This window comes from Charadrius vociferus, unplaced genomic scaffold (genome assembly GCF_000708025.1).
Source record: "Charadrius vociferus isolate BGI_N301 unplaced genomic scaffold, ASM70802v2 scaffold239, whole genome shotgun sequence".
Classification (NCBI taxonomy): Eukaryota; Metazoa; Chordata; class Aves; order Charadriiformes; family Charadriidae; genus Charadrius; species Charadrius vociferus.
In genome coordinates, this window is record NW_009649928.1 from 656,970 (window position 1) to 671,980 (window position 15,011).

General features: G+C 37.0%; 1 protein-coding gene across 1 annotated transcript in view; it reads left to right on the plus strand.

Moving 5' to 3' along the window:
- USP32 (ubiquitin specific peptidase 32) overlaps positions 1 to 15,011 on the plus strand; it is a 94,029-nt gene that overhangs the window by 61,184 nt on the left and 17,834 nt on the right. Inside the window, exons 7-15 of the mRNA XM_009891181.1 lie at positions 1,123 to 1,230; positions 2,008 to 2,123; positions 2,492 to 2,554; positions 4,403 to 4,486; positions 7,205 to 7,266; positions 7,387 to 7,489; positions 9,281 to 9,473; positions 10,658 to 10,833; positions 11,600 to 11,740. Coding sequence (XP_009889483.1) covers positions 1,123 to 1,230; positions 2,008 to 2,123; positions 2,492 to 2,554; positions 4,403 to 4,486; positions 7,205 to 7,266; positions 7,387 to 7,489; positions 9,281 to 9,473; positions 10,658 to 10,833; positions 11,600 to 11,740 — 1,046 coding nt within the window. The remainder of the gene's footprint in view (positions 1 to 1,122; positions 1,231 to 2,007; positions 2,124 to 2,491; positions 2,555 to 4,402; positions 4,487 to 7,204; positions 7,267 to 7,386; positions 7,490 to 9,280; positions 9,474 to 10,657; positions 10,834 to 11,599; positions 11,741 to 15,011) is intronic.

Sequence of the window (15,011 nt, forward strand, 5' to 3'; positions counted from 1 at the left end):
CCATTTTTCAGATGGCAAATTTGAGTTTCATGTGTTAAGTGACAATTCAGCATACAAGTCAGAGTTGTATCATGCAGTTAATGGAACAGTCTTCCCTAACAGTGTAAGTTAAGGCAGATTTTGTTCAGAAGACTTGGTCTGGAGATGTGTGTTGCAATGCAGACACCTTAATTAAGCAAGCTGGTCTTTCAAGTTGAAGCCGCTCTGGTAATAACTGGAGGTTGCAGTTGTCTAATTTCCATTTACTGCACAGTGTAGGGACATTAAGTAACATTCTTCTTCCATGCTAGTTTTTGTCTGCAGTCCTAGAGTGACATTTTTGACCACCAAATGGTCAGCTTTACTGATAAGTGGCAGCAGTTAGTAGAAAAAGGGGAATTCACGTGCAGCAGATGCAAGCTGTTGGAACACCAGAACTTATGTTCCATCCAGTAGGGACATATCCCCGTATCCTTTTGTTTGTGAGTGTGGTTTATCTGCTTAGCAATATGAATTTACACAGCTGCTGGGGGGAAACTTGAATGGTTTCTGGTTATTCTATATGTCTTCTGTGGATAGTGAAACTCAGTCATTGCCACTAAAAAAAATATTTTATGGGATAAAAAAAGTTACATCTGCTCAATGAACAGAACTCTTAAATCCTTTGAAGGCCGGTAACTAAAACTCCTAACTCACTTATGGCCAGATTTGAAAAAATATTCAGTGATGTTCATAGGAGTTTCTGTCAGGCATTTTGGAAAAGGCAAAGCATTTGCAGTCTGAGTACCTTTACTGTTTTTGTCCTTTAGCTTTGTGAAAATGCTTGTCCCGACCATACTGGTTTAGATGTACACTTCTATAAATCAGTCATTACAAGGAAGGCGTGAGAATAAGGCTACAGTTCAGAATTCTTGATCTCTCCCCACCACTGCCTTTGTGTAGCCATACACGAGTCATCTAATTCACCTTTAAAATGGTCTTAGCAGTACTTAATTATCTTTATTACACTTAGTAAGAATTAGTTACAAGTGTTTGTACTTCTCCTTGCAAATGTTAACCATTAACCCCTCATGTAAATGCTAAGTATGAATGTGAGCTGTTTCAGCCAGATGCTGTAACAGGAGATGCTTTTGTGGTTTGCAGGTTTGTTTAATGCTTTTGATGAAAACCGAGACAATCACATAGATTTTAAAGAAATTTCCTGTGGGCTCTCAGCATGTTGCAGAGGACCCTTGGCAGAAAGACAGAAGTGTAAGTATGCAAAATGTTAACTCTTAATGTTAGAGAAGTTTTTCATTTTGAGCAATGAAGTTTAGTTGTTTCCACCTTTCTAGAAATTCTTTCCACTGAACAAGTGTGTGTCTGTGAAAGGTGACAGACTTTAGAAGTTAAAATTTAAAGGAGTCTGCAATATCAAGGCTTCCTTTTATAAGGGATGACTAAACCTAATTCTGTGTATTTTATAACTTACCCATAGCTTCCTATAAATTACTAACTTGTGAGGAAAAAAGATTTATTTCAGAAGTTATTTTGCAGTGTTCTGTATTATGATGCAGAACTGTGTATCTCAGTATAGGAAGTGCAAACACTTATCTGTTCATTATATATAATATAAAACAAATGTCCTATTTGATTGTCTTGTGGTAAACAGCATGTTCTGGCTTGTTTACTGTCCGTTTTTCAGCTGGCTCCCTGCAAGGTTCTTGTGTTTTGAAATACCTTTGTTCCATACTTTTCCAAAGCCGTATTGCTGCAATTTGAAAGCTGTCATTCACTGGAAATTTCTGGATGCACATATGTTCCCTGCTATGTCACATCAGAAAACACAGCAGAGAATTGCAGGAATCTAGATTTCAGTTTATTAAACACAGCTGCTCCATTTCCTCACTACCACACATGCATCCTGCCTCATCAAAACTGTCAGCACTAAATCATGTTCTTGTGACTCTGCAGACTTACATTCTGCAAGAAAAAAAAACAGTTGTTGAGTAGTTTTAACATAGAAAAGTAATTTCCTTTTTTTCTCAGTTTGCTTCAAGGTTTTTGACATTGACCGGGATGGTGTGTTGTCTCGCACTGAGCTGAAAGAAATGGTGGTTGCACTTTTAGAGGTCTGGAAAGATAACCGTACTGATAAAATACCTGTAAGTTATATTTGGTTTTCTATTAATTTGTTTCTTAAAGTCATCCTTCAAAAGTAGGAATGGGGATGTTGTTTGAACGTGGTTTCAGTGAAATACGGGCTTCCTTCGCTGGGAGCGTTGATAATGGGATGTAACTTACCTTCATAACTTTGACTTCCATTAACCAAAGCAGAGGATTTGACTATAACGTATGCTGTTTCCTATAAAGAAACCTTAGGTACAAAAGTACAGCTATCTCGAAGCACTCAGTTGTGAATTACATTAAGGTATCATCAGCATTCTTTCAGTTATATTTTCATTCTGAACACACGCAGCTCCACAGTGTGCTGTGAGAATTTAACTGTTTTCTCATCCTTTTGTTTGTTAAGGAATTGGGCATGGATTTGTCTGAAATTGTAGAAGATATTTTGAATATGCATGATACCACAAAGGTAGGCATTTGCTGTTCTTTCCTTCTCATTTTTATATCCTAGTATCTTCAGTTTATTGATAAGAAAGAAAGTAAAATCTTGTGCTTTCTTTAAAGCATATATGTGTCAATAAAAGAATCTTTCAAGAAATGTCAGTTTTCCATTAAAATGTTCCACATTGTTTTGTGAGAGAAAGAACATGTTTGAATTTTGTAAGCCGTATGTAAAACTAAACCAAAAATACATAACCAGATGAAATTAATTTGAAGCATATACTGTTTGCAAGGCTTCGCTATGCATAATTAATACCAGTTTTAAATCTGATGCTTGACTTGTTTTCTGGAGAAACTATTCTTTTATTTCATGTTAAAAATGATCTTATGAAGAAACGGATAGTGTATCTTATATTTTATGCTATGTAGAGACATATCCTCCTATGCTGGAACAGAACTGGATTAATTCAATAGTATCTTATGCATTTTCATTATCAAACTATTTTGTTTGCAATAATATTGTATACAGCCAGTGCACTGTATATGATGATATTCTTTCAGAGCTAAGTGTCCACGAAACTATAGAGGCATCTGTCATGACTGTCATGGCATACAGCAAAAAGTCTTAATAGTTTATATTGCACTTTCTAGTTAGCTGGGTGTAAATCTTTCATTATGTTCTTGCTTTTTCAATATAGGCACTATCATCTGCAAACAATGTAGGGGAAGTTGTTTCCATTATTTCATTCTCTGCTTCGCTAATTAGGAAGTCTGTAAACTATAAATAATTTAAGAAAAACTATAAAGAATGTCTAGAAATGCTTAATTACTTGTTTGAATAGTTGTCTTGCCTGCTTGTACTCCAACAAAGTGGTGGGCAAATATTCTGTTATAATTCTTTCATTACCAAAGCAGTGGAAAATACAGCTTCAGTGAGCTCTTCCTTTCATCCTGTGAGGTTTTTATTGCTTGCTTTTTTAAAAAGGTTAGGTTATAAGCAAGTGTTTCCACGAAGTCATGTTTCCACAAAGAGTTAAAAAAGAGGACCGAGTCTCCAGAGTATCTTTTGTAGTTGCATCGTGAATGTAGTGCTGGAAACAGCTAATGGAGCAGTAATTACATAAATTACTTAACGTCTTTTCATCTGTTAGCTTTGACCTGTGTGAGCTCTGGAGAAAATGGTCTGTAGGAAGAGGTGCAGTAACTGCCACTGCTGTAAAAATGGCTATGAATTACATTACAGTATAAAACATTCGGATTGATCCTATCACCGAATTGTTGAAAATCAGAAGGTCCTGTGACATTGGTCAGTGTTATGCTGCTGTAACTTTGCAAGCGATTAAGAATTAACAGGACTTGGGTTGTAAGATCATAAGGACTTGATGATCCAAAATAGTTTTTCCCAACCTGGAGAGGAAGATGGTGGGTTTCTGAAAGGATGCGAGTATCTGTATGTGCAGAGCTTATCTGCACCATCAGAGTCTTAGATAGCCTTAGTCTTATTTTGTTTCTTACAAAGTGATTGCTCCGACCAGTCACGTACTGCTTCTGCTGGTTTCACGGTTTGAGGAAGTACGACTGCTGCAGTTGAGCATGAATGCTAAATCTGAGTGATGGAGAGCAGGAGCAGAGGTTACTACACGCTGTGTGTAGTTCGTCCTCTGTACTCTCAAAGCTTTTTGGTTCTTTAGGTTGCATATGTTACGCTAAAACTAGGTTTCTCTTCTTTCATTGGATCACATTTTATTATCAGAGTGGTAGGTGTTAATTTTCATCAAGTCACTGTCTTTGTCATGCCTTGTATGACACATTTAATGAGCACTTTAATTGAAATAGGTTAGTGGTTTGATGTTTTTTCCTTCTCCCTTTAACTAAGCTTGGACACCTCACTCTGGAGGACTACCAGATATGGAGCGTGAAGAGTGCACTTGCCAATGAATTTTTAAATCTACTTTTTCAGGTATGTTTAGAGGAAATTTAAACTTGAAAATTATAGTAGTTAACTCATGAGCTTTTTGCATGGCCATGAAGTGCAGCATCAGCATTTGTGTCAACATGCTTACGGTTTTGTCTATTGCAATAACTCTACGTGGTTTTGCAATTGAGCATTACCTTGATGGAATGATTCCTTATTTGATTATTCATCTTCTCAGTGCATGGAGATGCCTAAATCATAATTCGTGAAGGTAGTGTACTGTTTATAAAATGAAAGTGTATCAGCAGTTATATTTTCCGTTAGAAAACGGCTGTTCTTAAACGGTTGTTCTTGCAAATCTTTGCAAGAAAGTGACACAGGAAATGAGAACAGGTATTGCTAACTCTTTACAACCACTTTCCCTTTATGTTTTCTGTTAAGGCTGTCTAAGGAACCTTTCACTGCTTTCTACATGCGGCAGTCCTTAAAAGCTGTGTTATCATATCACTATTGTGTTGCAGAAGCTGAGGATCAAGTGTGCACTAAATTTGTTTTTAACTGAGCTTGAATTGGACTTTCATAAATTCTTAAGACAGTCATATTTAGCGCTGGCTCACTTTGTGCAGAAAATAACCCCCTAATAGTATTTTAATTCACTGCAGTTTGTTCCTTACCCATTTTTTGTAGAGGCTGAGTTTAAATAATAATAATCCTAATGGAGCCTTGAAGATTTGCCCTAATTTAGTATTCACCTCCAGCCCTGTATGACAGTCCCAGGGCTGCCAGAGAGGGCCAGGGAGAATGAGTGGGCTGCGTTCTCCTCTTACGAGTGAAGCTTCATCAGTTACAGGGTCAGATCGTAGCAGAAAAATATTTCATCAGAAAGAAGCTGTGTGCTTTTATTTTTTATTTTTTTTTTAAATAAAAATTTTTGTGACAGGCTACCTGAACAACATACTATTGATTCTCCTGTTTATGACCCCAGACTAATTTATCAATTGTATTTTGAACTATACTTTGCCAATAACTTCATGGGGACTGAGTGAGAGTATTCTGAGGCCGTCAGCTACACCACAGCTGAAAAGAGTAAAATCAGAAAGTTCTGCAAATTCTTTTTATCTCTAATTGCATCAGGTTTTGCTTTCCTTGGAACCTTCTCAAGAGGGGCTGTCTTTATTTTTGGACTGTCTAGCGTCAAATATCCTATTATAACTTGGTATTGATTGACTAACAAATATCTATGCAATATTGAGGTAGAATGAGGAGGGAACATGGTGATGATTACACATTGCAATTGTTACACATTGCTTGTTGGAGGTCTCATTTACAGTATTTTTTTTTCTGTCAGAGTTGCTATATTTTTGTTTTAGACTTCCGTTTCCTTTGATAACTTTATCATATGAGGCCCCCTCATCTCGTGCTGCAGGCTCAGCAGCGTACTTGCACAGGACAGAGCCTGCCAGTGATTTATCTGGGCATTTATTTGAGCTGTCGTGAGCTTGTGTGTCTCATTTGCAGACAGAAAAGCGAAGTAGTCCGAGTGGAGAGCCTTGGAAAGCTTGACAACAAATAGGTCGGTTTGTTTGCAGTGGGGTTAGTTTATATGAAGAATCAGATACTAGCACAGTGTTACATGAGTTTAAAAAGAACCATCAGAGCCAGCTGTGTTGTGTGTGCTGGAAAATCTGTTGCTTCCCAGCAGCTAATGGCCTTTGTTTTATTCAGAACGTGAAATGGTCTCTCACACTGTAATATAAATTTAAATAAGATATCTCACCAGTCATTAGAAGTCTCCAGCTGAGATGCAAATTGATAGCCTCAAAAGAGACATAAGGAAAAGACTATAAATCATGTTATGAGTAGCAACCAATTTGAAAACCGTCTGGGAGAGGAGACAGCTGACCCTCCTCCCTGCGCTGGGAAGCCAAGGCTCCCGCGGAGTCCCTTTCCCTCTGCTCACCTCTGCCTGCCGCACACCCTGCGGCTGGGAGCTGCGGGCGAACCAGCCGGAGACATCGCTGCAGCCGGGCCGGGATGGCTTTAGAGTACAGTGTTCACCATCGGGGACTGCCCTCTTGTACTCGGAATATAACCCCACCCAAATCGAGTGGCTGTCTTGGGGATGGTGCCTTTATCTTTAGCATTTGTTTCAAATAGAGAAAAAAAAAAAAAAAAAAAAAAGCCCCCCCCCCCCCCCAACCCACCATACAAAAACATCTCAAAATTTTGTGAGCATTTTCAGCGGTGACTAGTTGGTTGGACTGCTTTAAACTTCTCCCTCAGTCTCTTCATGTGCTCATTTTCTGTGCCTTATGCAACCACTTCTCCCCATTTTTCCCCTTTCCAGTCTTTTTTTTTTTTTTTTTTAACCTTTAGCTTATCCTCTTCCAGCAGCTTTCGTTGTCCCAGTTTCTCATTCCCTCTCCCCAGTACGTACAGACATCTTAACGGTTTGTCAGTTGCTGTGATCTTTCGTAGCGTGTGTGTCAGACATGAAAATAATGAAAATTCATTTTCTGTTCACCTTAATTTGTCTTGGGGCATTTGACAGTCTTGGTGGTTTTGTCTTAACAGTGGGAACAGGTTGGGAATCTCATAACTCAAATACTTCTTTTTTAGCGGTTTGTTCAATTTTAGGTAATCTTGCTACATAATTAAAAAGAATTTTCGGAAAAGTTCCATCAGAGCTGTTCTGTTCTTTCATTTACCTAATGCTTGTTTCATGGTGGTGTAGTTCTTAATAAGAATTACTTTCTTTTTCAGGTGTGTCATATAGTTTTGGGGCTACGACCTGCCACTCCAGAAGAGGAAGGACAGATTATTAGGTGCGTGTTTTGCTGAGAACCTTAAATGGGTTTCAGAATCATCTTTTAATATTTTCAAAAGAGGGACCGTGATTTCCCCGTTTCGACTAACACTTCGTGTTGTTCATTCTTCGTGTGCAGGGGCTGGTTAGAAAGGGAAAGTAGGTATGGCCTTCAGCCAGGGCACAACTGGTTTCTTATTGCAATGCCGTGGTGGCAGCAGTGGAAAGAATATGTCAAATACGTAAGTATAATAATAATAATGTATACTGGATAAGTGACTTCTTTGTATTTTTGAATGTGCTGATGGAAGAAAAAGTGTGTGGAGCAAACAACTGCTTAACCAATAATGCTTGAAATTAAGCATCTTCTGTCTCAGTAGAACATAATTGTTTTGCTGAATCGTTGTCACATGGTGGGCTTTTCGCTCTAACTTCATTAAACTGTCACCTCTTTCTGTACTTTGTTTCGTCGTTCCTGCATGTCAAAGTATTTTTTGAATAAAAATATATTCTCATGATAGTACTTCCCTTAAGTCTTTTGATCCATTTGATAATAAAGCTACCTGGTTTGGCTTTGACTTCGCTCAGGCTAGAAATACACACTGTGTGTTTTCTGGTCAAATAAAGGAGGGAATTGCTATGATTTAATTTATAGGCAATGATGGAAAGTTGTGCAGTACCCGATGGTGACCAAAGGAGTCGTACTAAAACCTTACAGTTACAGGGTGCTCTTTAATACCCTCCAACTAAAATATGCAAGTTAAAGCATCACTATGAATATTACAAAAGAAAGCATATTTAATAAAATTTAATTGAGGTGGGGATAAATATTTTTTGGAGGTTACACAAGTGAAATAAACTATTTCTCAAAAGAGTTTTATATAGCGATAAGTAATCATGTAAGTATTTGAGTTGTATAAAAATAACTAAAAATATTCAGAAAACTGCAACGTATGCATTAACTAACCGTGTAATTACACTTATTCTTTGTGCACAATGAATTGGACAAATGATGGCTTAAATGCCTGAAATACTGGGTAATTTGATCCTTGTCCTAGTATAAGTACTCAGATGGGCACATGATTTCATACCTAATCCTTTGCATAATAGCACTATGCCATTAGTCACTCCGTCTGTCTCTTGGGCAAAAAGAACACTCAGAATTTCCCTGAGACTCTAGAAATGATTGCTGTAATTCCAACATACATTTTAGTCTTATTTTTATACTTTTAGCTTCACTGCACAGCTTTGTTACTTGACAAGATATTATGTTTAGTGATGTGATGAATAGGGGACAACATAAACCAGGAAATATCCCTTCTTCCAGTGTTGTTACAGGGTAGTTCATTGCACGGATTTCCTTTTTCCTCTCTAAGGGTCAGTTAATTCCCTCTTTCTTCTGTTTTCTTATTTATTGCCATTTCTTGTTGTGACTGGTGCTGTAAATTGGGTAGGATTCTTCTTGCATCTTTTCTCTACTGGGCAGGCAAGTTCTACTTTCAGGGGATGCAATTTTTTTCCCCCATTTTTATCTTGCCCAAGTGAGAGCCAGATTACCTTTGCATTGCTGGTTCTCCAAAGGAAACAAAGGCACTTTGTTTCAGCACAAAGTTAGGGAAAGCTAAAATGTTGCAGGTTTGAGGAAAGAATGGGGTTTTTTTTGTTCTTGTGCTTGCTCTTCTCGTTTAACCGCATGAAATTCAGCAAGAATGAATCTTCAAATACGTATAGTCTGTAATTATAGCTGTCTAAAATGGCTGTCTTTTTATGTATCTAGATAGAGAAAATAATTCTGGTATTTTACAATTTTTATATTGTGCAGAAGAGTTTATTCAATTGGTTTAACAATTTTGGCTGTTTCTGCAGATTTTTCATCAGTAGGTGCAGAAAGTATTTGGTTTATTTTCTATAAAGCTTGTTGTGGTATGCAAAAGTAGTCACGCAGCTGTGAATTTTGGTGGTTGATTTGTCTGATGCCAAATGTCTTTGATATTGGCTTATAATTAACTTTTCTACTTGCCTACCAATTTTAGGATGCAAACCCTGTTGTGATAGAGCCTTCATCTGTCTTGAGTGGAGGTAAGAATTCACTCGTAGCTGCTGCAGCCAATACTTCAGAACAGGGAGAAGACAAAATGGGAGGTCTTAATTACTTCAGTGCAACAGAAGAAAAGTTTTCAGATAATATTTCTACTGCATCAGAAGCCTCAGAGACTACTAGCAGCAGTAAGCATAACATCTTATTTCCTTGGAGGTTTAATGTAGAACAGGTTTTGAGAAAACTACATACTGCATGGATTCCTCCAGGCGAAAAGATAACACGCTTTAGATTGCAGAGGTGGCTTACATGTGGACGTTGGGGAATTACTAGGATTTTTCAGTCTGTGGTGGATAAACAAGAAGCAGTCTTTGTTTAAACAGCAATTCACCTTTTATGTGATGATTAATTTCCAGAATTGTTTGCAAGATAGTTTTTGTCCTATCATTTATTTTCTGAGTGGATTTTTTTTTTCCCCCCCTCTTCACATTAAGTTGTTTCTAGCTCATCCCTAGTTGCTGTTGGACTATGTCTTGCGATGAGATGAGCTCAGATACTAAGAAGAGGAAAGAAGCAGAAAAAAATTCAGGAAAAGCAAACTTACGGTTTTATAGGGCATGTGATCTAAATGCGTTTGTGCAGATTCTAGGAGCCATCTTTGTGAAAGAAGAGATTGTAGTGGTGATTTTCAGTTGGTTCTTGTGAGAATTTGAGATGATGGTTTTTTCCTTATAAGGCAGCTGAATGTTGCATCTGGTATTTTAAAGTCTGTATCTTAAAAATGTAACTTCAACATAAAGTAGATAAATTACCGTGATCATTTTTGGGGTGGGAATTGGGAAATAGAGGAAGGGAGACAAGTTTTAGATAAAGGTTCTCTCTTTTTTTCTAACCTGAAATTTAGATTTCGCGTTCTGCATTACAAAACGGGTTCTGTAAGAATAAAACTATGTGCTGATTCAAGAGGAAAAAATTAAAATAAGGCATTATTGCATAGATACTCAGTTTTTTATGTAAGATTTTCAGGAGTTTGATATTCAAGCATCCAGACAACAAGCGAATGTCAAACACATTTGCTCACGCAAACCTAGTTAGGCTGTTTTCAAACCAGTGTTTGTGTAAGAATCTGCTTTGGTATTTGGATCTCGTATCCACTACTTCACCTTTTCTGAGAGCGCTAGTATATTTGTCACTCTGTAGTTTGGAAGAGTTGCATGTTTTACTGAAGTATGAAGGATAGCAAACTTCCTCAACAGCCTTTCTTATAAAAACAGAAGAAAAGGATACAACAGTTTAACTGTTTTATTTATGTTATGGACTCATGAACTGAAGTAGAGAGATTTTTCTTTTTTTTTCTTGTGTTCTGTTACAGATACTCTTCACCCTGGCACACCAGGGACTGATGTGTGTTTTGCTAGGCAGCATAATTCTTCGGACAATAATAACCAGTGTTTCCTTGGAACCAATGGGAATACTTTGCTACAACTTAATCCTCAGAAACCAGGAGCTATTGATAACCAACCCCTAGTAACACAAGAACCAGTGAAGGTAAATGTGTCTGAGTCATGTGAATATAGGAAAACTATCTTTTGAGTGTACTTTTATCACAGCTTTTTATGTGTTGGTTTTTTTTTCAGCTTGTGGCTTAATTCTAAATTAACATTGCTTTGTCATATAACAAAGTTTGGGGTTTTTACTCTTATTTTAAGATGAAAAAATTGTGTTCTGTTTCTAAGGCTACTATTGAGTGTTTGGTGAGAAGAGGAACATTCAATATGTTCTTAAACAGCTTCACAAAATTTACAAATGAAAAAGGCATTTATGAAAAAAACTTTCAGCATTAACTGTAAAGCGTTTTAATAATTAAACACTTTTGTTCAATGTTTTCAGTCTAAATATGAGTTTATTGCTATTGCATAAAACCAGGAAATAGTTAATTAAATAGTAAACCAAAACTGACAGTTTTTCCAGTATTCATGCAAACAAAACGTAAAACACAGACCGGCACCATTAATGATGAGTATAGATTGGATTTCTCTATGCGGTATCTGAAGTTGTTGGAGTAGGTGACACGAGAGAAATACAATGCAAATTTTATATTGGACAGCCTTTTAGAGAAATAGTGAGCAATGAAGCTTGAGTGTTAATTATTGTTATGTCTAAATACCATCTTTCAGTATGAGGAGCAGTTGCTAATTGCTACTTAAATGTTCTTTAATAACTAAAAAGTGTTCTGTGTTCATGAAATAGAATTGTCGTAAATGTATACTATTTTTTCCACTTGAGTTTTGACAAAATCCCTTTTTGTTTAAAGGCTGCATCGTTAACAATGGAGGGTGGAAGATTAAAGCGATCTCCACAGCTGATTGAAGGAAAAGACTACATAATGGTACCAGAACCAGTTTGGAGAGCACTTTACCATTGGTATGGAGCAAACCTCTCCTTGCCCAGGCCGGTAAGTTGTGGTTATAGACACTGTTTACTTGCCATAACCACCGAGATAGTATAAACAACCTAATGTGTCCAAGCTTCTACCAGTTGCACAAGGTAATGTTTTATGGTCATCTCTCCCACTTCATCCAAAATGGATCGTCTAAATGAAAAGTCTTGAAGAGCAAAGTGGGAAAAAGCAGTGTCAAAAATAGACATGGGTAGAAAGTTGTGGATATTTACCAGGAGGCTTGCAGCACAAACCCAGGAGATACTGCAACAGAAGTGCTGCTCAACTGATCTTGATTGCTAAAGCAGACAAAAGCAAACTTGAGATCGGTTTAAAAGACTGGGTATCAAAACACTCACCGTTAAAAGCTAAGATAAATTTTCAACTGGTCTGCAAAACCAATAGATTTAAAACTGGGACACCTGCAGCTTTGAAAATGCATTTCTTTGCTCTTACAATTTAATGAAGTGGGGGAAAGTAACAATTGCTATCCTTCAAGTTCAGTGTTGCAGAAAACACAACGTGCAAGATTTGGTGAAGATCTAAAGAGCAGATAGCAATAGGTGATCCCAGTAAAGAAAACGGGCAACGACTATTCTTTGTGAAAATGGTTGCTCAGAAGCACTTCAGAGCTGTAGCTTCAAGCTGCAGGAGTTAGGTGTTCCTAAAAAGAATTCATGTATGAGCATATCAGCTTTTGTGTACTGCACAGACTGGTTAAGTTGTTCAGCTTCTAGTCAAAGGTTTTTCAATACAGCGTTTATCATAAGCAATTCCTCAAGAAATAGGTGCTAAAGCGGAGTTGGCATTACTGTCTGAGGCTGAATCGGCCTGATTCTGGCTGACCGTGTTCAGTGCTAAAAGCAAAGACCAGTAATCTCACCTGATACGCTCATCCAGTCAGGCAACTCTCGGTTTAATTCTTCAGTTTTGATTTTTGTTGCAGGTGTTATGTATCGTGACTGTGTGAATACCAATTGTTATTTTGCGCAGATCATATATTCAAAATAAATAGTTCTTTTGTGTCATTCTTCTTCTAGTATTATGATATTTACCTTTATTTTTTTTTCTATGGAGTAACTAAAAGTCTTACTGGTGGGACAAGTGATGATCATTCTCATTCTTCAGCACAAAATCAGTAACGCACCTCCAAACTTACGGAATACTCATTTGTCAGCAAATAATTCTTATCTAGTAAATTTTCACATTTCTTACATTTGACAGTAAGCAGAAAAGCCAATGAATCACAATAAACTTGCGAAATAGTTTTACAAACAATTAAGGTAAATGTTTCCATTGTGTAATAAAAAATTGCGTTTACAAATTGGTAATACTGCATTTTTATATCAACAATTATTTAATTGCCTGTAGTCACTTAAAGCCTTGTAATAAGATTAACTAATTAGCAAGAGCCTATCAAAGGTAAGGTGGTATTTGTACTTGTTTACATAAAAGTTTTGTTAAAAAAAGAAAAAAATTAGAACTGAAGTTGACTTTTTGTAACTCACACTATTATTTTGTATAGTAAAGCTGTAATATCTTTAATTAAAAAGTAATTTTGGGCACAATGCAGAGTGTATGGCAGAATATAATTTTCAAATGTGAAAGTGCTATAAGTTAAATGGAATTGACTTAAGTGGACTAATAATTAGTCTGTTATCCCAATGAGATTTTTTTTGGTTGCAGTTAGAAAAGCAACAGTATTTCTGAAAGAGAAGCAGTAATTATATAGCAATAGCCATTGTTGTATCCTATAATTTACTCACAATATATTGAGCTATCTCTCTGTTTCTCTGTGTGTAATACTGCAAAACGATTAACAGGTCATAATCATTTGGAGCTAAAGCTGGCATGCCTTGAATTATTAATATTGAATTTATAAAAAGGTTGGCTGATGTTAGAGGCAAGAAAAATGGAAGTAATTTGGTCTGTTCACTTAGAGGCACTGGCAACTTTCTTCAGTTTCTGTTGGGTATGTTTATTCCATACAGTGTTTGGTTTATTCTATGTCAGGTGGTCTCTTATAGGAGCTACACTTTAAAAAGGAAGGAAGGAGATTTTTTTGATGGTAGCAATAGAGATTCAGTGGTTGGTGTCACAAATATTCAGTGTCAGAAATGGGGGAGAATTAGCTGTGTGATTTTTTGACCATTCGATCAGTTAGCTGTAACACTGGCAATTATTTTACAGTGGAAAAATCACTGGCTTCTGTTACCCTTCTCCCACACATTCTCCATGGAAACAAACACCTTTCATGATCCAGAAAAGGCCACATCTCTTTATACACAGCACACGCTAATGTACTTGAGATTTTTGTGGTAGGGTCATTAGAAAAGAGACTTCTATTCAGAATGAGAGAATTTTGGTTTGGGTGTCCTGTCTGAAAAAAAGTATAACTAACTTATGTATGAGCTTTAGCTTTTTGGTCCATAATCAGGGAATATTTTAACACTTAGTTATGTGAACACTTGAATTCTTGAAGACAGTTTGATTACTTGCAACCATGTCTACAGGCACTTACCGTCCCAGTCTCCCACCCCGCAGCAGGGACTATTACGTTGTTTCTTTCCGGAAAATTTCATCCCTATTGTCTTTGTAACTGAAGTTTAATGCCGTGGTGCTTCAGTGCCTTATATTGCGTCTCACCACTTAAGCTGAGTATTTGCTTCTGCTTCACATGGTCACAAAAATAGCGAACGCTCCTGCCATTTATGTTTGTCTACGTTTGAGCAGATCTAGAGAGCCAAATCTTTGTAGAAGTGGTGACTGAAGAGCTGCAGGTCACGTTCTGGGTAATTTCAGCTTTTTCAGTCAACATACCAAAATGCAACAAAAGTAAGTTTCAGTCTCTTCTTAGAATATGAAGGTTTTAATTCAATCCTAAAGTTTGGAATGAATATCTTATTCAGCACGTGTGAGTTTTTTTCAACAGTTGTGACACTTCTATATTGAATTATACACTGAGCAGAATTAATGAGGTCCATTGTAAATTCACGTATAATTCAGGAATTATAAAAACGTTCTTTCCGTGGTGTTGTACAGGGAGCTGTGCTCCACTAAAGAAGGTGTTTGCTTTTGACATTCCGCCACTAATAAGCTTCAAAAAGTGCCTAGAAATCAGTAATGAATTATTCCTGTGGATATTTGCCTAAGACCCGGTAAGAAGTTCAGAGGATGTCTCATGTCCCAGTAAAACAGTTTATTTTTTTTAACCATCTGCTTTAATCGTTACTTCCTGTTCCTGGTGGGATTTCCTGGGCGTTTGGAACAGCAGGCTCTAAAATGT